General features: G+C 49.8%; 2 protein-coding genes across 38 annotated transcripts in view; one reads left to right on the plus strand and one right to left on the minus strand.

Moving 5' to 3' along the window:
- The window catches only part of Erich1 (glutamate-rich 1), a gene marked incomplete at its 5' end in the record, with an annotated part of 52793804 nt that overhangs the window by 46134299 nt on the left and 6636650 nt on the right, over window positions 1–22855 (plus strand).
- The window catches only part of Ank1 (ankyrin 1), a 179656-nt gene that overhangs the window by 56426 nt on the left and 100375 nt on the right, over window positions 1–22855 (minus strand). For all 38 annotated transcript variants that reach the window (XR_015639441.1, XR_015639439.1, XR_015639440.1 and 35 more), the window contains 11 exon segments: window positions 12357–12455; window positions 10171–10269; window positions 9289–9387; window positions 8658–8843; window positions 7653–7751; window positions 7043–7141; window positions 6665–6763; window positions 3435–3632; window positions 2075–2173; window positions 1551–1649; window positions 902–1000 (listed from right to left, as the gene is read on the minus strand). Coding sequence is in view for 34 of the 38 variants with exons in the window: in XM_087588433.1 (XP_087444559.1) it covers window positions 902–1000; window positions 1551–1649; window positions 2075–2173; window positions 3435–3632; window positions 6665–6763; window positions 7043–7141; window positions 7653–7751; window positions 8658–8843; window positions 9289–9387; window positions 10171–10269; window positions 12357–12455 (1275 nt within the window). In the remaining 4 variants the exon portion in view is untranslated.

Raw genomic sequence — 22855 nt, forward strand, 5'->3', positions numbered from 1 at the left:
TAGGTAAGCGCTCTACCACTGAGCTAAATCCCCAGCCCCCTTCCTTCAGTCCTTAAAACTCACTAGCCTCATGGTTATTGTTACTTAATTGCCCAAAGGCTCAGCTTCTTACAATTCCCAGTTGTAAGTGGGAATTGTAACATTTCACAGGGCTAGGGTTCAGATCAAGCAGCTAATGGACACAAAGGGTCCAGGGGAACTGTTGGCCACAGAAAAGATACTCAGTAAACCGATTGCTATCGGGACAAACAAGCCCTGTCTCCCAGGTTCTTCCTCCCTGGAATGCTTGTCTATGTTTGAACTCTACTTTGATGTTCTCTGTGCCAGCGGTTGTGGGGCTCTAAACCACCAGAGGGGAAAGACAGCCATTGATCTGTTTTCTGCAACGTCCAGGTGTAGCTCTTGGTGCTCTGGCTGCATAGAGGAGGTACCTGTTACCGGGTCCAAGCAGAGGAACCCCAAGGAACCCATCACTCATAGAGACCTGGTCTTTGCCACACTGCTGGTCAGCTTGCAGACTTGGTAGCTGATCTTACGGTTTATTTGTTACTGAATTACAAAAGAAGATTCTCCTCTTCCAGATCGAGCGATGCCTGCCTGATTTCCCCTGGTGGCTCCACCTTCCTCCCTTCCTCCAGCCACATCTACTCACTTAGCCCAGTAAACGCTGCCGGCCAGCCCTGCTCTCTGGGCTTCTGTTACTCTACAGAAGCACCACTTACACACAAAGAGACCTCTGCCCCTCACAGAACTCCAACAAAGCAGAACCCAAGCTTTCAGTGCGACTGAAATGGGGGTGACAATGATTCTGAGCCCCAGGCTACAGATGAGAATGGCTTCCTTCAGCAGGCTGGGGTGGCCTACTCCTTGGCAACCTCCCTTTCCTGTCTGCAGAGCTCACCTTGGCCTTGGCATTGGCTTTGGCTTTGTTCTGGAGCAAATATTTGGCCACTTCTGTATGCCCTGCTCGGGCTGCCATGTGCAATGGGGTTTCTACTTTCTGCAAAACAACAACATCACACAGTCGTTAACGCATGCTGGGGTTGCCAAGGGTACACGCTGAACTCAGATAGCTGCCTGGGCTCAATAGGATTTTCTTCAAGAGCTGGAGCTGTCCAGCAAGTCTCTGTCTCGTCTCTCTTCCCCTCTCTCAGGATTCTAGGTACTGGTGAGAGTAAGCCTCAGAGCTCACGAATATTCAGATGTGTGAATGCATTTCCAGATTGCACTTATAGAAGTTCCAAGATAAAACTCCAAAGACTGACAGATGTGTAACGAATTTAACTGGGGGAGCATCAACAGAGAGGAATGTTCACCCACACCAGTTGCCTTTGCTACCCTGAGAAGACCATTACTGTAGATGCAGAAACCACCCCTCTCCCCCTTCCGCAGATCCCCTCAGAGCTGTGGACCAGAGCCAAAAGCCCTCAGACAGTAACATGTAACATATACAATGTTACATGTTATATATTATGTAAGACATATGATGTTACATGTTATATCTTATATCTTTTTAACATTTTTGATCGAAGATCATTTCGGGAACTCACCACATTGGAGACATTGGGTGACGCTCCCCTCTGTAATAAGTTCTTCACAATAGGAAGGTGTCCCATGAAGGAGGCTACATGGAGAGGTGTCAGGCCAGACTAGAAGAGACAGAGGAGTGTGCTGAACATGAGCCTTCCCCACGCAGAAGCCCAAGCCACAGTATCTTACGCTCTTCTGTTGCTGGGAAGCTCTAGAAATGGCTTCCTGAGAAAACGGACTTAGACCAGGTGGGCTTGTTTTTAGGAAAATGGCTACAGGGATGATAGCATTGGCAGAAAAGGGTTAACCACTTTACAACTCAAATGACTGTTTCCCACTTTGGAAAGTCCTCTTTATCCAGCCCTTAGAGGAAATGGTCACGCGCGCGCGCGCACACACACACACACACACACACACACACACACACACACATTCGTGCACACCTGCACACCTGCAGTCACACACAGCTATGAAGAGTAACTAAGTGAGGCAATGGAGGGGAGCCCAGGCTGAAAGCACGCCTACATGTTCTTTCTCCTCTTACCTCAGTGACTGCGTCAATAGAGGCTCCTGTCTTCAGCAGCAGCTCCATGACACGTATGTGGTTCTTCTTGCAGGCGATGTGTAGTGGGGTAAAGCCATTCTGTATCCCACACAAAGTATACAGAGATCAGAAACTAGCCCAGTAGCCAAAGACTTGGAAAGGCATCCTGCCCCTTGACTTAGAGGAGGTCCTTTCCAAGACCACCAGCAAGCACCCACAGAGCAAGGGACAGACTGAGTCAGTTCATGAGCTGAGCTGATGACAAACAGGTGTCCCTTCTCTTTCCAGTCAAGCATATTTCTGAACACGATGTTTGGAAACATTTTTTTTAAAGTTCTAACATATTTCTGGATACACTAAAAGAGTACTTTTTGGCGGCAAACCACTTTCTTTCTATTAGGTACGGAGTGAATTGATTCTGCTCTGTTGCAATAGAGTGCGAGCATGTTGCATAGTACAGATTACACAGCGCGCCCAGCACGCCCCTCTCCAGGGCCAGGGCTTTGACTGCTAGCCTCTTCTGTACCTCATGGGGCAGTGCTTCTCGAATAAGCACAGTTTTTTGGGGGAGTGGGGTGGGGTTTGTAGCCATGACTTTGCTGTCACAGGTAGGGAAGTGGGGCTCCTAGGAGTTGAGGGGAGAGGCCAGAGATGGCGCTAAGCACTCTATGACAGACAGGGCAGCACATTCCAACCCTGATACCAACAGCCCCAAACTTAGGAAGCTGTGGTGGCCCCAGAGTCTGGGCTCTGCTCAGTGCAAGCAGGTTTGAAGGAATGAATGATCTATCTTTTGCCTCTGGAGGTGACCTGCCCTTCAGTTAGTTCTCCTCTGAGAATGGCCAAGTCTGAGGTAAGACTCCTGCACACACTCTATCACCCTCTGAATCGCCCAGGTGGCTGCTAGCCTGGGAAGGAAGGTGAGGAGCACAGCCCCAGGAGGACTCTGCCTCAGGTCTGAATATGCTGCCTTCCAGGGCTGTAGCCACAGTCCTTTTAAAGAGGAGAGATACAGAGCACAATCTAGCTCTCAATCCAAAGCAGGTTGAAGGTTGGGCCTGCTTTGAAGGTGTTGCTGTCTCTCAGCTCTGAGTCTGACTGGGGCCCCTGAATCCACATATGTGCCATAAACGCCAGTTCCAGTGTCAGATCTCCTGGGTGCAAACCTAAGTGGACCTCAGCCTGTTGGTGAAGCTACAGTCACAAGTGCAGGAGGCCACCCCCAGGGGGATATGATTGTTCTATAAAACCCCCACGCCCTGGGCACTCGCCGACGGTTCTGCGCCCAGATGCACCCAGGCAGCTCCGGCTTCCCGATTCCCTCGCCCCAGCAGCACTTCGGCAAATAGATCCCCCTCACCAGGGCTCTGGAGTTCGGCTTGGCCCCTTTATCCAAAAGAACCTTAGCCACCCTGTGGTGGCCGCAGTGGGCTGCCACGTGGAGAGGAGTCAGGTGATCTAAGGTGATGTCATCTATCTCGGCGTTGTATTGCAATAGAAGTCGGACACAGTCGAGGTGGTCTCCCTGAGCCGCCATGTGGATGGGGGACAAGCCATTCTGGAGGAGAAAGAAGAAGGCAATGACAGAGCTTCTGGGGACAGGGTCTGATTGAACGCAGTGATGACAACGCCACTTCCTCCTTATCTACACAGTTCTTCCCTGTAGATCCCAAATGATTTTGGCTCCGGTGAAAGTCTTCTCTTTCCACCTCTCTGAATCCTCAAGCCCATCCAGCCAGCCCCACATCCTCCGTGAAGATGTGACCGTCTGGCCTGTGGTCGCCTCCTTGGGTTTTGCTGATCTGCAATGTTCACCTGGTCTGACCTCATTGTCTCCTTTCCAAACCATCTAAGTTGCAGTCAGCATCTTGGGCAGGTCTGTCCTTGTCAGTTACAATCTCCTAAGGGCTAGAACTCTGCCTCGAGCTCCCCAAATACTCACAGAGCCCAATAAATGCATACAAGATGAGCGGTGAGCCTTAGCTGTTATGTCTTTGAGCGGCCAAAGGACGACAAAACAGGTCTTAAATCTCTCTAAAAATTTTGAGGTGGGAAGAGAATATTTTCATCAGAGTCAAGCTCATTTGGGACCTTTTGATTGAAAAACATTCACTTTATTTATTGTGTATATTTATGGGATGGTGGGTAGGTGTGTAGGTACCATGGTGTATGTGTAGGGAGCAAAGGAGAGCTTGCTGGAGTCAGTTCTCTCTGTCTACCATGTGAGTCTGGGTGACTGAATTCAGGTTGTAAGTCTTGCTGGTAAGAATCCTTACTCACTGATCTATCCTACTAGTCTGGATCTATTCTGCTTTATTTATTTTGTTTCATGTGCCTAATTGCATGCATGCATATGTGTGTGCCGTGTGTGCATGTGCACATTGTGTGTGCATCTTCATATGTTAGATATCTTATTCTTCTCTGCCTTAGTTCCTTGAGACAGGGTCTCTTACCAAACCTGGACCTAAACTGGAGGCCCAAGGCCCGGGTGATCCTTCCTCTGCTCCCCACAGCTGTAGGATTACATTTAGCTTTTTTGCATGGGTAATAAGACCCAAGCCACTTCCTCATGTCTGTACAGTAAGTGGTTCTAACCACTCAGCTATCTTCTTCAGCTCTAAGAGTTAGCCTCTCCTTTGTCCCTAACAGAAACATGTCCGTGCTTGTAAATGGGCCTGGTTTGTTGTTTTAGACATACTGCCTTAATGCAGCCCAATCTGGAGGGGACAGAGAAAGCTCGGTGTGGCCAACTGCTTTTGTTTTTCCTTGAGGACTTGTGTCCACACATTAGAATCTAGAGATGAGCCCTTTCTGTGGAATCTAGATTTCCTTCATTGTGTGTGTGTGTGTGTGTGTGTGTGTGTGTGTGTGTGTGTGTGTGTGTGTGTGTGCGTGTGTACACAAAAGCATGCTGGTATCTACAGAGGCCAGAAGAGGGTATTGGACTCTGAAGCTGTAGTTACAGGAGGTTGTAAGCCGCCGATGTGGAGACTGATCTCAGGCCTATGCAAGAACAGAAAGTGTACTTAACCACACAGCCATCTCTCTAACCCACAGATAAAGTTTTATTGGGACACAGCTACTTGTTTTCATATTGTCTGTGGACATTTCTCTGCCCCATTGGCAGAGAGTTTAATTACAGCCACAGAATTGTCTATAACGCCAAAACATACTTGCCTATCTGGTTAATATAGATAAGAAGTTTTCTGACTGCAAATCTAGATAAGTCTTACCTCCAGAATGGCGGGGTCCTGGGGCGGATCTCACAGGGACCATCGCAGTTAGAATCAACATCTCTGAGTTTACAGAAGTGACTGATCCTGGGTCTGTGTGGTGATTCCTATCCATTGTCACTGTGTCTGGACTTACAATCACTATGGGAACACCTCCAGTGTATTTGAAGGTGTTTCTAGAAAGGTTTAAGTGAGAAGTGAAGACCCACCCCAAATATGGAGGGGAACCATCCCATGGGCTGAACGTCCAGGACTCACTACAATGGGAGGAATTGCTGAGCACCTGCAGTCACCTCTCTGTTTCCTGACTGGATTTAGTGTGACCTGCTCCCTCGTGCGCCTGCTGTCACGATGGGCTTACAATCTGAACTGTGAGTCCAACCAAACTCCTCCTTTCTCAACTTGTCGTGTATTTTATCCTAGCAACAAGGAATGTAGCTAGCACGGAAAAAAAGTGCTACCAGGAAGCACGCATTTTCTGTGATAAACCTGACACAGAAATTCCCAGGCCCTTGGAACTGGTTTGCAAGAGAAATGTAAGTAGGTGTTGGAGCTTCAGGCTAAAGAAGCCCCAGAATGCTATGATTAGGGCTTAACGGACCATGTGTGTGAGAGTTTGGAAGACCAGAATACTAAGGAGAATGAGTGTGTGTGTGTGTGTGTGTGTGTGTGTGTGTGTGTGTGTGTGTTAGTTATAGTGAGATGTCTGATATGGGTGCTGGGAGCTGAACTTAGGTTCCCTTGGAGAGCAAAAAGTTCTCCTAGTTACTGAGCCATCTCTCCAGCCCAGAACTCCGCACTCTATATGGTGTTGGGGCTATTAAAGACTATGAGGCTGTCTAGAGACAGACTGGGTGTGTTCTGCATTGTGAGGTGGAAACGAGGCTTTAGGAGCAGAGACCAAAGGTTACCATCACTGAGAGTGATGTGTTGGGTGTCGGGCTGACAGAGGGAGGAGCTGTGATGGTTAATCCCCATTATTGTCAACTCATCTGGACTTGGACTCTGCCCAGAAATATACAGATGTGTTTATGAGGGTGTTTTCCAGAGAGGGTTAAATGAGAGGACCCCTCAGATGTGGGTGACATCATCCACTGGGACCCCGGACTGAATAAAAGGGGAAAGGCCAGCTGAGCACCAGCATTCATTTTCCTCTCTTTCCTGCTGTAGTTGGGATGCGACTGAACACTCTTGCCGCCATGACTGCATCTCCATGAGGGTCCGTGATCCCCTAAAATCGTGACCCCTAAAACCACGATCCCTGAAACCCTTACTTTCTTAAGCCGCAGCAAAGAAAAAAGTCCAGCTGACTTGGGATACGGCCTGCAAGACGGCATACCCGAGAAGGAGCACACACCTTGGTTTTGGCTTGGATGGGTGCCCCGTGGTCCAGCAGGATCTCTGAGATTCTCACGTGTCCATTCCGAGCTGCACAGTGGAGTGGTGTCAGTTCATCCTTTATAAGACAGTGAAAAGCAGAAGGCTCAGAAGGCAGCCATCAATGGCTGTGGGGCACAAGTCCATCTGTAATATCATCCCCAGATGTGGAAGGTCTGACACTGCCTTCAGGCCAGCTTGGCGTTAGCTCGGTTCTGACTGCCTTCTGCTGTGCCTAGCGGCAGACCACTCACTCAGTGAGGCAGGGGCCACATTGCTCATTGTGAGCCTATCGCCTGGTGAGACTCAAGGGCAGACCTTACCCCCTGTCCTGGCCCCGAAGGCTGCTGGCACCCACCTTGGTCCTCGTTTCTATCTGAGCCCCTCGGTCCAGCAGGAGTCTCACCATGATCACATTTCCCCTGCGGGAGGCGATGTGCAGTGGAGTAATACCATTCTGGAGAAAGAAATGGGCGAGGGTTGGAACCAGTGCTTCTTTGGAAGTATGCACACCAGTGACTCCCTAGCTCCTGCCCGATTCCCTGACTGCTGCAGGACAAGCAGCCACTTTAACTAGGGGAGGACGTCTCACCTAAGGGAGGGTTAGGACCTGTGTGAACCTGATGGTTCTGTGGTTAATCGTAGCAGCTGACCAAGCCCACACCCCCCACCCCCAGAACAACATAGCAGGTGGGAAGGAAGCCAGTCATTTGCCATCACCTCCTGCCGCCTGTGTTCCCCTGAAGAGAAGGCATGGAGTTTTGAACGTTCTCCAGACAAAGCTGGTGAAAACTGAGAGACAGATAACCAGGAATTTCCTAGCAGGAGGTGGTAATAGCCACGGGAGCTCTGCCCCTCTGAGTCTCTGAGGTACAGGTGGTGGACTCCGCAATGCTGGAGAGAGTGTGTGTGAGAGAGACTAGGGCGCCCTGATTCTAGACGCCCTGGACTCTGGACAGTGAGGTTACCTGAGGTGTGAAGTTGACGCTGGCTCCCCGGTTGAGGAGCAGCTGGGCCACGTTGAGGTTCTCGTAGTGTGCTGCGATGTGGAGGGGTGTGAATCCCGTCTAGCACAACAGAAGGGGAGAGACACCCGTCACACACCAGCATCTCTGTCCCAGAACCAGCCCGGGGTTTCTAAACACATTAACAAGGACACGGGACCCGGCACACAATGCAGGCTTTGACCCGTGGCAAAAATCTCTAGAAGGGGTCAGGAGATGCCCTCATGGCAAGCTGTATCCAAAGGCTTGGCAGCAGTGTGCCACCTCAGAGTAGCTTCCAGTAGCTTTGCCTCATGGCCAAAGCGAACTATAAATGGAATCACCTCTCATGAAGAGATTTGAGTCATCAGTGAAAAGGGTTATGGAGTCCCTGACAACCAGCCCCCTAACAGGGCCTGTACCTCAGCTAGCTGGCCAGAGGGTCCAGCACCGTCTTCCTGCTCCACACCTTTAGACCACATCCAACCCCCAACCCCAACCCCCAGGGACCAAGGTGTGGTAGAATAGGTGGGGGGGGGGCGGTGTGAACGAGTTGAGCAATCTAGCTGATTGAGGGACAGCCAATGGCCTAGTTGAATAAGCGGTGGTTGGTAACACTTAAAATAGCCACCCACATTTCCAGGAAACCCCCACCCCCCGTTCTGTCTTCCTGCTCTTCCACAACTCGGAGGATGAGTAACTCATCCAGCAAGATCAGCAGGGAAAGAAGAGGGTGACAGTTAAGAGTCCCCTCCTAGGTACAGTTTCATTCTGGAAGGAGGCCCACCCTGACCTCAGGGCGCTGGTCCTGGGTGCCTCAGGTAGTGGGAACCTGAGAATCCCAGCACGATCTCGGCCTTCTCCAGGGATTTAAGGCCGCCCGTTAAGAACTGGACATTGAAGGCACAGCTAGACCTCAAGATGCCCTTAGTCCATGGTCTTCCAGTGCACCAGCCTACTTCCCCTGGCGGACACCCTGGCTTCCCTTACCTTGGAAAGCACATCTGGGTTGGGGTCATTCTGCAGAAGGACTGCGGCTGTCCGTGTGTCATCGTTGCGGGCCGCGATGTGCAGGGCAGGGAGGCGCACTTTTCCTTTCGTTCCATAGTTGATGAGGTGAGCCACCACATTCTCATGGCCCTGCTGCAGAGCCACAGCCAGCGGAGTGAAGCCATCCTGGTTAGGGGAGAGCGAAGATGGGATTCCAAAGGCCTTTGCATCCTCCAAGCTCCCTCAAGTGCCACCTCCTCCTCCATGAAGCCTTCCTTTGCCCGACTTTCTTGCTCCGTGCTCCCACAGCATCTGCGTTCTTTCTTACGCTGCGTTTCCTCCTAGTCCACTTACGCTTACCGTAAGCTTGAAGTCTTCCTGTGTGCTATGACGGTCTGACTGTGCGTGCGGTGTTTGCAGCCTGCCTGTGTGCTATGATGGTGTCTGACCGTGTGTATCAGGTGTTTGCTGTTTGGTTTGTGTGCTAAGGAGGTCTGAGTGCACATCATAGGTCTGGAGTCTGACTGTGTGCTGAATTTGCATCATCTCTTTGCAGTCTGACTGTGTGCCATCAGCTATCCCATGTACCTATAATGCTTCCATCACAGCACACATTTCCAAAAGGACTTACCTCTGTAGCTACATTCTGATTGGCTCCATTCTCCAGGAGAAACTTCACCACCTCCAAGTGATTCTCTTGAGCAGCCATGTACAGGGGAGTGAAGCCTTTCTGTAAAACCAAACCAGAAGCCATTAAAACAGTGGAACAGATGTAAAAGACAGGTGCAAACCCTCTCACGTGGAGGGGGCGTGGCTGCCTCCTCATACTCTTGCTTTGTCTCTGGAAAAATCATTACCAAAGGCCAAGATGGGGAGATGATTCCATAGAAGGGTTCCCCCCCTCACCTTCTGAGTGAGTCCCTAGCTCACAGTCCTCCTCTACTTAAAAAGTGATTTTGTTTTTAATTGTGTATATACGTATGTGCTGTGTCGGTGTGTGCACATGAGTAGAGAGGCCAAAGGTGTCAGATCCCCCGAAGCTGGAGTTACAGATGGTTGTGAGCCAGCTGATGTGGATGCTGGGAACTGAACCTGGGATCTGTGAGCAGCACATGCTCTTAACCGCTGATCCATCCCTCCAGCCCCGCCTCTCCACTTTTACGTCTTTTTACACTAACCAACCAAGCCGTGTCAGCCCTACCCACAGGACTCGTATATACTATGTGGTCTTTCTGGTCGATTTAACCAAGATGGAGTCCACAGTGACCAACTCACCAACCTAAGGATGGTGGTCAAGCTTTGGAAAATTAATGCATTAATTAATGAATTAATTCTCTGCATTACTGTTGGAGAGATGGAGAGATAAATCTAGTCCTAGCTATGCTGTGTGTGTGTGTGTGTGTGTGTGTGTGTGTGTGTGTGTGTGTTGAAGTATGCAGTAGCCAATGTGTCAGAAAAGAACTGTGTAAGTGAAGAAAGACTTTCTCTATACTAGGAACCAGGAAGTCATTACCTGGGACTGGGCATTGACATTGGCTCCATAGTTGACCAGCTCCCGGACCACCTCGTCCTGACCAGCAAGGGCAGCGATATGCAGAGCAGTGTTCCCCTTCTGAAACACAGAGGCAAGGAACAGAGGAGGTTTCCCTCAGCCCTATCAAGGGATTGTCACAGGTAGGACAAGGAAGGTGTTAGCTGGGAAGGTCGAAGGCAGAAACGTGTGTCTATACCCAGTCAGTCACTGGTCATGAAAGAGTAGTAACAGCACACGGAACAGTGTTCCCCTTCTCTGACAACACACACACACACACACACACACACACACACACACACACACTCATACACACGCACACAAAGATACACACAGACACAAAATACACATACATACATATGTACACACATACATACACACACATACACAAACAACAAAAATATACCCACAAACACAGACAGACAGACAGACAGACACACACACACACACACACCAACAGTGAGCCTCATGAAGGCCCCATGGATCTGTGGGGGAGTCACAGGACAGTGGTGTGGTCCTCAGTATTCCTGAAGAAGCAGAAGACATGATTTAATTCCATTTTTATTTACAAATGCCCAATTTCTTTATATTTAAGAAGCCACGACACCCATGGGAAGAGGAGGGTTGTGTTGGCGCTGTGTGAATTTGTGGGGTGATCTGAGGGGTCTACTTAACCACCCTGGAGCTAGGCTCTAGTTCCATGAACCCAGCTAAGGAACCGGGTCAGGCTTTGGTCTCTTGCTTGGCCTTTATTTCCAATCTTTCCTAAGCCTCGGAGACCAATGACGATTTCACAACCTATCAGGAGTCTGCTCTAGCGTAAGCTCCGAGGTTCACCTTTTCAATCCCCGTGCTCCTCTACAGCATTCTAAAGCTACGTTGGCTTATAAATGTCTATAAATACGATCTGCCAAGTAAGTCTTCACCACGAAATAAGGGGAGGATTTGGAAAGTGTGCCATTTCTTCAGCTCTGGGGAAACGCCAGAGAAGACGTGCTGCAGGTTTGTGGCCAGGAGTGCTAGAGGTCAGTAATTACCCCTTGGTCCCTGGGAAAAGCAGATGAAACCGTCGATTTCTGTCAAGTGTCTGGAAGCAAAGGCAAGCTCCCTGCACCGATGTGTGAGCAGAAGATGACACGGAAATTAGGGAATCTTAACTTGAGAGAGGAGTCTACCTTCATAATATTTTGGAAGTTCACGTCATACAAATTATATCTGTTCTCTCTGTACCGTGCAGCGGCCTATTCTGCCTGAGAGGTGGCAAATGTTTGCTGCAGAGAGTTAAGGTCGAGGCTGTGTTCGGGACCCCATTTAACACGCGTCAGGCAGGAAATGAGAGGTTACAGCAACTCGGGCAGAGAGACGGCAATGTGGGGAGCTGGGAAGAGAGGGGCCAGCACGAGACGGTGAGAGGAGGTAATTTTAATACACAAGCTGACCGTACATGAGAAAATGAGAAGTAAAGCTCATTTTGGGGGGCCGTGCATAGGTCAGCTGTAGACTGTGTGCTTACCATGCATGGAAAACAGCGGTTCACTAGAAAGTGCACCAGTAATGCAAATATCGTAGCTTTGCAATCTATGTGAATTGATGTTTCCATGCAAAACAGTTCCTGATAAAAGGGAGCACTACTTCAGGGAGAAAATAGATTTATAGGTGACCAAGAAGATTTGCTAGAGAAGGGCCGGACTTCCTTCAGTGACAATGTGGTCACGTGACTCTTTGCTACCTGATTCTTACACCAGGTACTTTATATGCACAGCTTGGTTAATTTTCACACCAACCCTGCAGATTTGTGATAAAGTCCCTTTTTCCACATGAGACCACAGAGACCTTCCAGTGCCCAAGTGGCTTGCCCGAGGCCACAGGGCTGGAAGCATGAGGCTCAACTCTGGAGCTTGGAGAACTCCAGGTCCCTGTATGAGGCAGCAAGGGGCCACCATAATGGGGTCATGGTTTCAGAGCCCCGTGAGGAGGACAGAATACAAGCCTGCTGATGGTTTCTGAGGACAGGGTCCTGTGTTCTTAGGTGGCACCGGGGACCACAGACAGGATGTGATGAGCAGCATCCTGGCAACCCAGGACCATGTTTAGGCTGGTTTCCACGCTGCAGTTTGAGAAGAGATACAAAGGCCCACAGACTTGAATTTCCAAGGCGAAGTCCTTACCTTGGTTGTTGTTTCTAGAATGATCTCTTTGTGCAGAAGTTCAACCACCATCTTCACATGGCCTTCTTTGGAGGCCAGATGCAAGCCGTTCAACCCGTTCTGAGAGGAGGAGGAGGAGGAGGAGGAGGAGGAGGAGGAGAGAGAGAGAGAGAGAGAGAGAGAGAGAGAGAGAGAGAGAGAGAGAGAGAAGGTTTCTGTTAGTGAGACTACCCACGCCGCCATCCTAAGGACTGGGTGAGGTCTGCAGCAGGGGAAAGCAGAAACACAGGCACACCAGGTGGGTAGAGCTGATGTGGAGAGAGCCACCTACTGACCAGAAGCTAGGAAGGCATCCCAAGGTCAAAACATCAGGGAACAAAGACAATAAAACTGTCACACTCTAGACATGAATCAAGGACAGGGACACTCTCTCAGGACCTTGAGATTTTGATCCTAGACAATTTTTAGGCTTCACTGGGGTTTGGAAATGTTCACGTGCACAGACATAAAGGCTTAAAGAGACAGTTCTGGTTCTAGTTTTCCTTCCTAGCTGCCAGAGCCCAGCAGCCTCTTCCACCACAAGCTCATCCCAAGATGTGCCGGGTCTCCAAAGGCCCCAGAACAATGAGACCAACTGGACTTGGACTGAGATCCTGAGCCCAAATTAACCTATTTGTTTTATTAACTTGATTTTTCCCAGGTATTTTGTCAGAGTTGCAGAAAGCTGACCACTTGATTGACAGGAATTCCCCTTGATTGAGATGATGGGCATGGCTCCAGCCCTGGCGAACTTTCATGCAGGAGCTAGGAAGAGTAGAGACGCCACACCAATACACACCCAAAATCTGTGGGGACCGTCTTATCAAAATGTTTCAAAACAGACCGTCTGAGGACTGTGTACCCCACTCCACTTCATGGTTTCCTCAGTTAACAACAACAACAACAACAACAACAACAGTGCTAAAACACTAGCACTGTACAGGTGCCACCAAAGGGGCCACCACGCCCAACCATAAGGGCTCTCACCAAGCTGTGAGAAGCTCTTGTCAGTCTTAGGCTGCTACTGTGTCCCCCGCAAGGCAGCTGGACTCGGGATGTATCGCTCAGTCCTTACTTCCTGCTTCCTGTTCTCTGACCTGTGTACTTAAAGGCTCTGAAACTTCCTGGCAAGATCCGATGCCAAAACCTGCTCGTTGGGGGCAGGTGAGGAAGCCTGGTGGGTAAAGGCGTTTGTCATCACACATGATGACCTCTGTTTGAGTCATCTGATGGAAGGGGACAACTGACTCCTTAATGCTGTCCTCTACCCTCCACACTTGCTCATGGGATGCATGGGTCCCTTCCCCCAAATAATATATATATATATATATTTTTAAAAAGTACCACCTAATGCCACAAGTGATACTGCCAACATGATGGCAGGAATTTCAGTGTCCATGGCTGAGGAGGCTCCATAAAGCAGGCTCCTGCCAGTCAGGATAAGGCTTGACTTCTGCCTGTGATGTGACTCACTTCTCTGGAGAGTCCCTGTACCCTGGACTCCAGAAATCCCCACTCCTTTCTTGGGTCATAGCATATGTTTGGCTTCCCATTAGGGTCAGTGACCCCAGGAAAGAGTCTTCAGGGATTACACAAGAGGGGCAGGGGACACAGGAAGGTTGCTGTATCCGATGTCCTATGTCCTATTTAGATCAGGCCTGCCTAGCCTATAAGCAGCCAGTGAGGACAGTTGGCCAAGTCCTTGTAGGGTTGTGACATTCCTTACCAGGTGTGTGTGTGTGTGTGTGTGTGTGTGTGTGCATTGTGCTTCTGCATGCACATTGTGATGGTTTGCATACACTTGGCCCAGGGAGAGGCACTATGAAGAGGTGTGGCCTTCTTGGAGTAGGCGTGGTCGTGTTGGAGTGGGTGTGGCCTTGTTAGAGTAGGTGTGTCACTGTGGGTATGGGCTTTAAGACCCTCATCCTAGCTGCCTGGAAGCCAGTCTTCTAACAGCCTTCAGATAAAGATATAGAACTCTCAGCTCCTCCTGCACCATGCCTGTCTAGATGCTGCCATGCTCCCACCTTGATTATAAATGGACTGAACCTCTGAACTGGTAAGCTACCCCCAGTTAAATGTCCTTATAAGAGTTGCCTTGGTTATTCTTTACAGCAGTAAAACCCTAACTAAGACACTCATGTACTGATGAGTGGGGTTAATGGGAAGGTTACTTTATTAAGAGTTTTCTAATGGAAACATGACTCTGGCCATCCATGTCTTTCTCTTGCAGGCTGTGCACAAGACTTAGCGCGGGGCCCAAAGTGCAGGGCCCAAAGCTCTCGCTGTGGCTTTTTCATCCCACCATGTGAGTCGAATTATCAGATCAAAGAATGGCTACAGCTAGTACTGGTGACAGGAGAGAAGGGCCGAAGGCAGGCAGGCAACAGTTAGGGGAAGGGGTAACGGACACCAGGCCCACACAAACCCACAGTCTGTATTCAGTGTGTAGAGCGTAAATTAACTGCAGAACCACCTGGCAAGTGAGGCTGTGCTTGGGAGGCCGCAGCTCTTCCTTCGGCCGATTCTCTGTGTGGGATAGGACTGTTGAGGGGCTTGTCCTCTCAAAGATCTTTAGACAGAGGTCTCCCAACCCCACTCTGGAGGGCTCCAAGCTCCCGGGGTCTGGTGGTTGTGGTTGTGGCTACACTCTGCTTACCGCAGGAGATGGTTCTGGAACCGTGCCAGCAGGGATGTGGCACTGCCACCTACACTGTCCTGCGAGCCTCGGAGCTGCAGTGCTGATGAACCTTGGGGGGACATCTAACACAGAATGACACTCTGGGAGCTCTCCCGTTCTGCAGGGCGAGGACCCTAACCCATGGGGGTGCTGGATTTCTGACCAGGAGAGCTGGAGGCAAGGTGTGTTAGAGGCTCTGTGACTCTCATTCCCAGCTTAGGAAACCAAGACCAGAGAGTGGTTAAATTAGCACATGAAAACCAGCCTGGTCTTGAGCGCCGTCCTCTCAGGGGCTAACTCGCTTCTGTTTGATTAGATACATAAAAGCATAGTTTACTTTTGACTATAGTCCCAACAGTCATCCTCTGTGGCCTCCGCAACTGATCTCTGTGGTTCACTTACTATCCTGGTCTTCCAGAGTCTCCTTTTTTACTCTCTGGTTTCCAAACCTTCTGGAAGCCCACTCCCGGCCAAAGCAGTGGCTTTTCCTCCAAGAGGGTGTGCGTGGGTGTGCATCCCAGAGTGTCTCACCCTCCCTTCCAGATTGTTTCCTCCATCCTTTTCTCCTTTATGAGTTTGTCCGTGTGTGTGTGTGTGTGTGTGTGTGTGTGTGTGTAGGCCTGAGGTTAATGTCAGGAACTTTCCTCAATCATTCTTCAATCTTATTTTTTGAGGCAGAGTCTCTCATTCAAATCCAGAGCTCATAGACATCACTAGGCTCATAGGCAGCTTGCTGGGGAACATCCCTTACCTCTGCCTTTTGAGACTGAGGCTGAAACTGCTAAAAGGCCACCACGCTAGGGGAGCATCTGTGTGGATTCTGATGATCGGAACTTGGGTCCTACTGCTTGGATACCAAATGTGTTGGCTGCTGGCCCATTTCCCCATCCCTCGCTCGGTCTTTGTAAGCTTCCGTTACATCCCTTACTCTGGTGATTTGAATTTAATGTCCTTACCCCTGAGCCCTGTCAGGCACAGCCAACCAGCAAAGAACTCTGGACTTAGACAGCAAAAACAGAGGTGCTGATGCCGGCTGCTTTTGCCACGGACTGCTGAGTGTCTCCCGACTCCCGAACCTCGAGAGAGCTGGCAGTGCCCTGTAGGTGATTAAGAAACAAACACTTTCTCTTGAAGAACTCACTGTGGGTGATGCAGGAACAGATACATACAAGACAAATGCCCTAAATGTTCCTGCAGGCGTGTATGAATCAGTAGCACAGAGCGGGAACGGACTACTCTTTAAGAAGTGATTTTCACAGCCAGCCAGCCAGTTCGTGCGACACTGGAGTGAAAAGTGCATTTACCACGGCAAACTGAAGGTACTGCACGTGACACTAAGTTCCCAACCCACGGGCAAACAAACACGTCAGAAGCCATGCCTCCGACCCTTCTCACTGTGGGTCCTTCTCCTTTCCTGAGGTAAAGCCCTCTCCGGGAGCCAGCCTCAGCAGGGGGATGATTAGCAGATGAAACCGTGGGACATCTGGGCACCAGTGTCTAAACGTGTAAGCTAGTCTACACAAGAGACACAGGAGTGGCCCACGGAAGAACGCTGAATTTAACGCTTCCTTTCTCTTTGAACAGATTTTTGAAAACTCTCAAGCGTGAGGGGAAAGGCGTCAGGATTATGTGAACTATTTATTCTTAGCTGTGACTACGGACAGCGATAAACTGTAATTTTACCACCTCTTCATAGCCAGCAACCATAAGCTTTTCCTTCAGTTAAATCAAATGGAGGGCGGTTGCCAAAAGTAAGAGGCAGCCTGCTGGATCCCTCTTGATAGCTGAAGCGACTCGTCCAACCTTCACAGTCTCTTTCTCTTGAAGCCAAACAGCAGACAGGCTGCTGAGGGGACTGGGAGTGTGATAAATGACATGTTTCTTCTCTCAAATAGCAGAGTGTCGAAGATGAGCCCAAAGGAGTTCAAGAGACTCCAGAGAAGAGGCTTCAGCTCAGCCAGGCGCAGTAGCTACTCGTGCCCATTGTCTGTTTGTGCTGTCCTGAAGGACCTTGCTATCCCCTTCCCACAGACCCCCTGCAGTAGACCATGACCCACGGAAAAGACCACCCGGCACACCCTTAGCCTCTCTGCTGTATTCTTTTCCTTCTGCGTTCTTTTGTTCTGACTTGAATATTTTCTCCTGATCTATTTTAAGTTCTCGGTCTCACCGTGCCTTTGTCTGACAATTTCTTATCGCTGTACTGCATTAGACTCTTCCTTCGGTTTTCCATCTCTACGCCAAGATTCTCCGTCAGTTGGAGCGTGCCACTCGTGTCTCTACTGAATTCTTTCACATGTCAGTCATCTCGGTCTTCTCTGAGTCTGCTCCTGTTGACTGCTTTGTCTCTTGACCACGGTTGGTTTGCGTTTCGTCCTAAGTGTGTGTTACGTTAACGATTATTAATTGGCTACAGGTGCCATGCATAAGAGCAGGGGACATGGAAGCACTTATCTATCATTTCTGGCTGGAAACAGATTTGGTTCATCTGTGCCTTGGTAGGTGGGAGTTAGGTGCTATGGTGGTTTGAATGTGCGTGGCCCCCATGGGCTCATGTGTTTGAATGCTTGGCTCATGGGGAGTGGCACTATTAGGAGCTATGCCCTTGTTGGAGTGGGCGTGGCCTCGTCGAAGGAAGTGTGCCACTGTGGGGGTGGGCTTTGAGGTCTCTGTGCTCAATCAAGGCCCAGTGTGAGCCACTCTCCTCCTTCCGGCTGCAGAATAAGATGTAGAACTCTTAGCTTCTTCTTCAGTACTATGTCTGTTTGGATGTTGCCATGTCTCCTGCCATGATAATAATGGGCTAAATGTGTGAAACTGTAAGCCAGCCTGAATTCAATGCTTTCCTTTGTGAGAGTTGACTTGGTCAAGGTGTACCTTCAAGGCAACGGAACCCTGATCAAGACAGGAGCTTACCTGGGTTTGAGTCTTATTATATTTGATCTGTCAGCCTCCACACTCCTCTCAAAGGAGGCTGCAGTCATCATGAGTTTGATGTAGGGGTTAGGGTCCCAGAAGTGTTTCAGTGTTCCTGATCTCCCAGCTTCCAACTCTTCTAGGTACCTATGCCTCAGGTGAACTTATTTCTCTGTCTTGCTTCTCTCCTGGTGACAATGTGTTCTTCCTGGTGACACAGACTGGTAGTGGTAAGCAAATTCCATTATGGTCCAGCTTCAGTCTTAGACAGGCTCTGTGTGTCTGCACCTCAAGGGTAGGGTCCTTTATTTGCCTTGTCTGTCCTGGGCCTGAATGGGTATTCCTCGCATGTCCTTATATCCTCTAGCAGAGGGAGAGACCTGCTTGTTACTGGGGCAGGAAACCTGGACCTAGGACAGTTGCTGGCCTCCCCAGGATCACAGGATATCCAGAGGTGCTGATGCAAACCAAGCTGACACAAGTAAGCCTCTGTCCCTCGGCAGAAGCAGTCGGCTTCTACTCCTCCTCGGAAGAACGGCGTCTATATGCAATCTGGAGTGTGGGGGCAGGTCCGTTTGGAATCAATAGAGGATTCCTGGGAACCTGCAAGTCTCTTCCTCTGCCGCCTTCCACTAATCACACAGAACACTCAAGGCCTAGGGGGCTTCTCTGTGGTATCCAGTATTTCCCATGAGCACTCAGTTAAGGCATGGTGTTAACAGTTTGCTGTAGACACTGTGACCTCTAAGAGTTGTCAGGGTTTTGCCTTGCAGGGGTAACTGCTTCTGCATGTTCTCTAAGTGGAGATGGTGCCTATGGATTCCTCTCTGGAATCCAGGTTACTTAGCTGCTGTTACTCCCTTGGCTCTCAGCTGATTTCAAGAGGATTTGTAATATTGTGGGTTATCTGTTCTGTTTCCACACAATTAGGGCAAAAACAATGCCTTCTGAAGCTTCCACCCCCCCACACACACACTTCTTGTCTGGAGTCTTCAAGACCCCGGGACTTCATACATTTTCCTGACACAATGACCTTGAAGAGATGGTCTCTTTGAAGGGCACAAATGTTCACAGTATCTTCACAGCAGCTTTCTTCTTGTCTCCTTGGACCCCCCCCCATTTGAGTAAAAATGTTCACTTTAGATCACTCTTCTGAGAAGCAGTGTCTGGTGGAGGAGGAACGTCCAGTGAGCCTGTGTGCAGCTGCTCCCAACGGTTCTTAAGATATTCTCAAGTCACATTCTGCCCGCATGACTTAACTTGGAGTATTTTCTTGTACCAACTGTGAGGGAGGGATTCCATTGGCAGGAACATGATTCCTGACATTTGTTCTCAGTAAACTGTTCCTCTGTTTAGCTGCTCTGATTGCCCCAATTACACTAATTGACTTCCAAATGTACAAATACAGTTGACATGTCACCAGAAACTTAGCACTTATCCAGTCAGGAGCAGAAGGGAGGCTTCAGGCAGTAAGCACCTGGTGTCCCGAGGTTCCACAGCTCACGGGGAGTGGAAGGGATACCTCAGAGGCTGATGCTGATGGTTCCAGAACACTCGGCCCTCATGCCTCCTGTTCGCTCATTTCACCCCATCGAGGAGCACAGAGCCTCAGATGTCGTCCTCTGACCAATGGCCCACAGCTCCCACCTCAAAGTTTGTCTTGATTATGGTCACTATTGCTGTGCTGAAACACCGTGACCAAAAGCAACTTGGGGAGGAAAGGGTTTATGAGCTTTATACCTACACATCACTGTTCATCACTGAAGGAAGTCAGGGCAAGAACTCAACAGAGCATCCCTCTTTCAAAATGACCGTACCGGTTTTAAGAAGACGCAAAACTATCCAGGACACAAAGCAACAACAAAAAGGAGGAATCAGGTAGCAATTGTACTCCTGATGTGGTCGGGATGACGCCACGGTTTCTGTTTAGAATCCCCTTCACCTTTGCAGGTCTTGGCTGAGAATGAGGGCCAGAGGTGCAGCAGTGGGAAGGGGAGTATCTAATTTCCACCGATCAGAGTAGAAGCCAAGGACCATCTGGGAAGTGACCAGCACAGCGGCCACTGGTCGGGGGAGCCAGTGAGAACACAGGGAACTCAGGGTGAACCTGGGGTGACTGAGGCAGGAAGTGAGGGAAGCCTGAACTGGATGACAAAGACACCATGAAGTCGAGTAAGGGATACCCCTCATCACAACTTGGATTTTTAACCAGACGACCATCACTGAGGTTCAAACCACTGACTGGAGCAGGGTTAAAAGAGTGAGGCAGGCAAAGCAGGAGGAGCTGCTCCACCCCAGGCGTTCCTGTCACCTAAGGCCAAGCGTACACCTAGGAACAAGAAGGGAGGGTGAGAAGGTGGGGCGGGAGAGAGGAGAGACCAACAGAAGGGAAGGGAGGGTATGCAGAGGGGCAGGTGGACTCTCGGTAAAATGTTGCCTTGGACACACATGGGAGCCAGGTGGGTGGTCTCTTACTCGTGCCTTGTACAGACTGGAACGTCTAGAGACAACAGAATGTCATAGATGGGTAGGAAGGTCAACAGATAGGAAGGCAGGGGAAAGCAGTCAGAAAGCAAGCAGAGGGGAAGCGGGGGTCCTTTGCACTGTCCTTACAGTACAGTCTCTGTCGATATGAAACAATTGCAGCTTGAAAGAAGACAGGAGGGAGGAATGGAGGCAAAGGTTTAGAAAGTGTGAAGGAGGCAGCTCTAAGTTCTGGTTAATGGGCTGGGGCTAAGCTAGGTTTTCTGCAAAGCCCTAGCGGAAGGAGTGGTGCCCTAGTGGGTGACCTCACCCACCCAGTCTGTCTGCAGGACCCGTGAAGAGCAGCCTGGAGCAGGGTTCTGGTGCTCTCCGGTAAGTATATAACCTGCCCTGCGTGCCATCGAATCATGCCAAGGGAACAGGCTCGACCTCACACGGATGCCTGCTGATAAGGGCTTGCCGCCTGCCATCTTTTCTACTTTAGAGGGTTTATGCCTCTGCAGAGACCACTTGGTGGGGAGAGTCTGTTAAAAATATTCCATCCTGCCATTTAATGACTCAGGAGGCAGATGGAGCTGAACAACTGTCAGGGTTGGGAGGGGGTTATCCTTCCCTCCTCTGTAAAGCCTGCATTCCTCTAGAGAGAGGGACAGTTGAGGAGTGGAGGGATCCAGGAGGACTGTACCAACGGAGAGAGGGAGGCAGAGCGACAGGAACGAGCTGGTTCCGAGCATTCTCCCTTCTTTGCCTTATTACAATCTAAATCCAGTTTCCTTCTCAGGTAGCTCTTAAGGATCACGATTTAGTCATACTCAGGAGGAGGGGCGGCAGGGGCTGTCATCTGTTTCATTATCTTAAAGCTAAAACGGACTGCAGCAGTCTCTCAGCCCGGAGGCCAATCGACCTCAGACCACCTTCCCTCTGCTGTGTGGCTGCTCAAAAGCTCGCACTGGCCTCCGTGCTCCAAAATCCCACAGCTCAGCAACAAACCCACCGCTGAGGTTTCAGGGCCCTCGGGAGTGGAGGGGGAGGACGTTGGAGTTCAAGTTAATGAGAGAACGGGCTCTGGAATTGAGCTCAGCGGGCTAAGAATATCTCCCATGTACTAGAAAGATTCCACGTCCGAGATCTTGAGATTCCTTTTTTTTAAAAAATCAAGAGAACCAGACCTCCCGAGGAAGGGCAGTAGGATTAGAGGGGAAAGTCCGGTCTTACCATTCATCTCTCTATCCCAGTAGTGCACATCTCGAAAATGGTGACCTGCCTATCATCCCGGTATAGGAACTGAGCAATCGACATCCGCAGGAAACACTTTGGAAAAGTGTGACGGTCTTCCTACCACACTGCCAACAGTGGTGCACACGGCGGGGGAGGGGAGACTTTCAGATGCTGTGCCTCTCTGTACAGTTTTGGTTTGTAAGCAAAGTGTGCATCCATCGTGCTGTTAAATTGTAAAAACCGGGGGCTGGGGATTTAGCTCAGTGGTAGAGCGCGTACCTAGGAAGCGCAAGGCCCTGGGTTCGGTCCCCAGCTCCGAAAAAAAGAACCAAAAAAAAAAAAATTGTAAAAACCGAAACTAAAATCGGAGACATGCTTCTATGCAGCCTACGACCGTACCACCTGAACATGTCCTAGGTCAAAAGCTGAGCAGGGCTCAGCCTGGTCAGTTTACGGATGGAGAGGCATGCCTGTGAACAATGAAGAAAGGATCAAGTTCGCCACCAAGTATTAAGAATTCCAGGTTAGTAGCTCAGTGGTAGAGCGCTTGCCTAGCATGCGCAAGGCCCTGGGTTCGGTCCCCAGCTCCGGAAAAAAAAAAAAAAGAATTCCAGGTTAGGGCTGGAGAGATGGCTCAGCGGTTAAGAGCACTGACTGCTCTTCCAGAGGTCCTGAGTTCAAATCCCAGCAACCACATGGTGGCTCACAACCATCTGTAATGGGATCTGATGTCCTCTTCTGGTGTGTCTAGAGACAGCTACAGCATACTTATATATAATAAATAAGTATATAATAAATAAGTAAGTCTAAAAAAAAAAAGATTCCAGACTAAGTCATATCCACAGTCTATCTCAGTCAGGGCAGTTCTCCATTTAGGTCTCCACCACCAATCAGAGGGGTCAGTCTGCTCGAGGCTGGAGTTGAGAGCTGGTAATTGTTCTTAGCAAGGCAACATGACTCTCGATCATGTCCATGCCCTACTTTTAAACTCGTTCCCAGGGAACTTAGAAACACTCTCCATGGTGGTTTGAGTGAGAATGGCTGCTGTAAGCTCATACGCTTGAATGGCTGGTCCCCACTTAGTGGAACTGTCAGGAAGTGTGTCATTGGGGGGTGGGATTTAAGGTTTCAAACACCCATGCCAGCCCCGTGCCACTCTCTCTGTCTACAACTTGCAGATCAG

The sequence above is a fragment of the Rattus norvegicus genome, chromosome 16 (genome assembly GCF_021556685.1).
Source record: "Rattus norvegicus strain SHRSP/BbbUtx chromosome 16, alternate assembly SHRSP_T2T, whole genome shotgun sequence".
In the NCBI taxonomy this organism is placed as follows: Eukaryota; Metazoa; Chordata; class Mammalia; order Rodentia; family Muridae; genus Rattus; species Rattus norvegicus.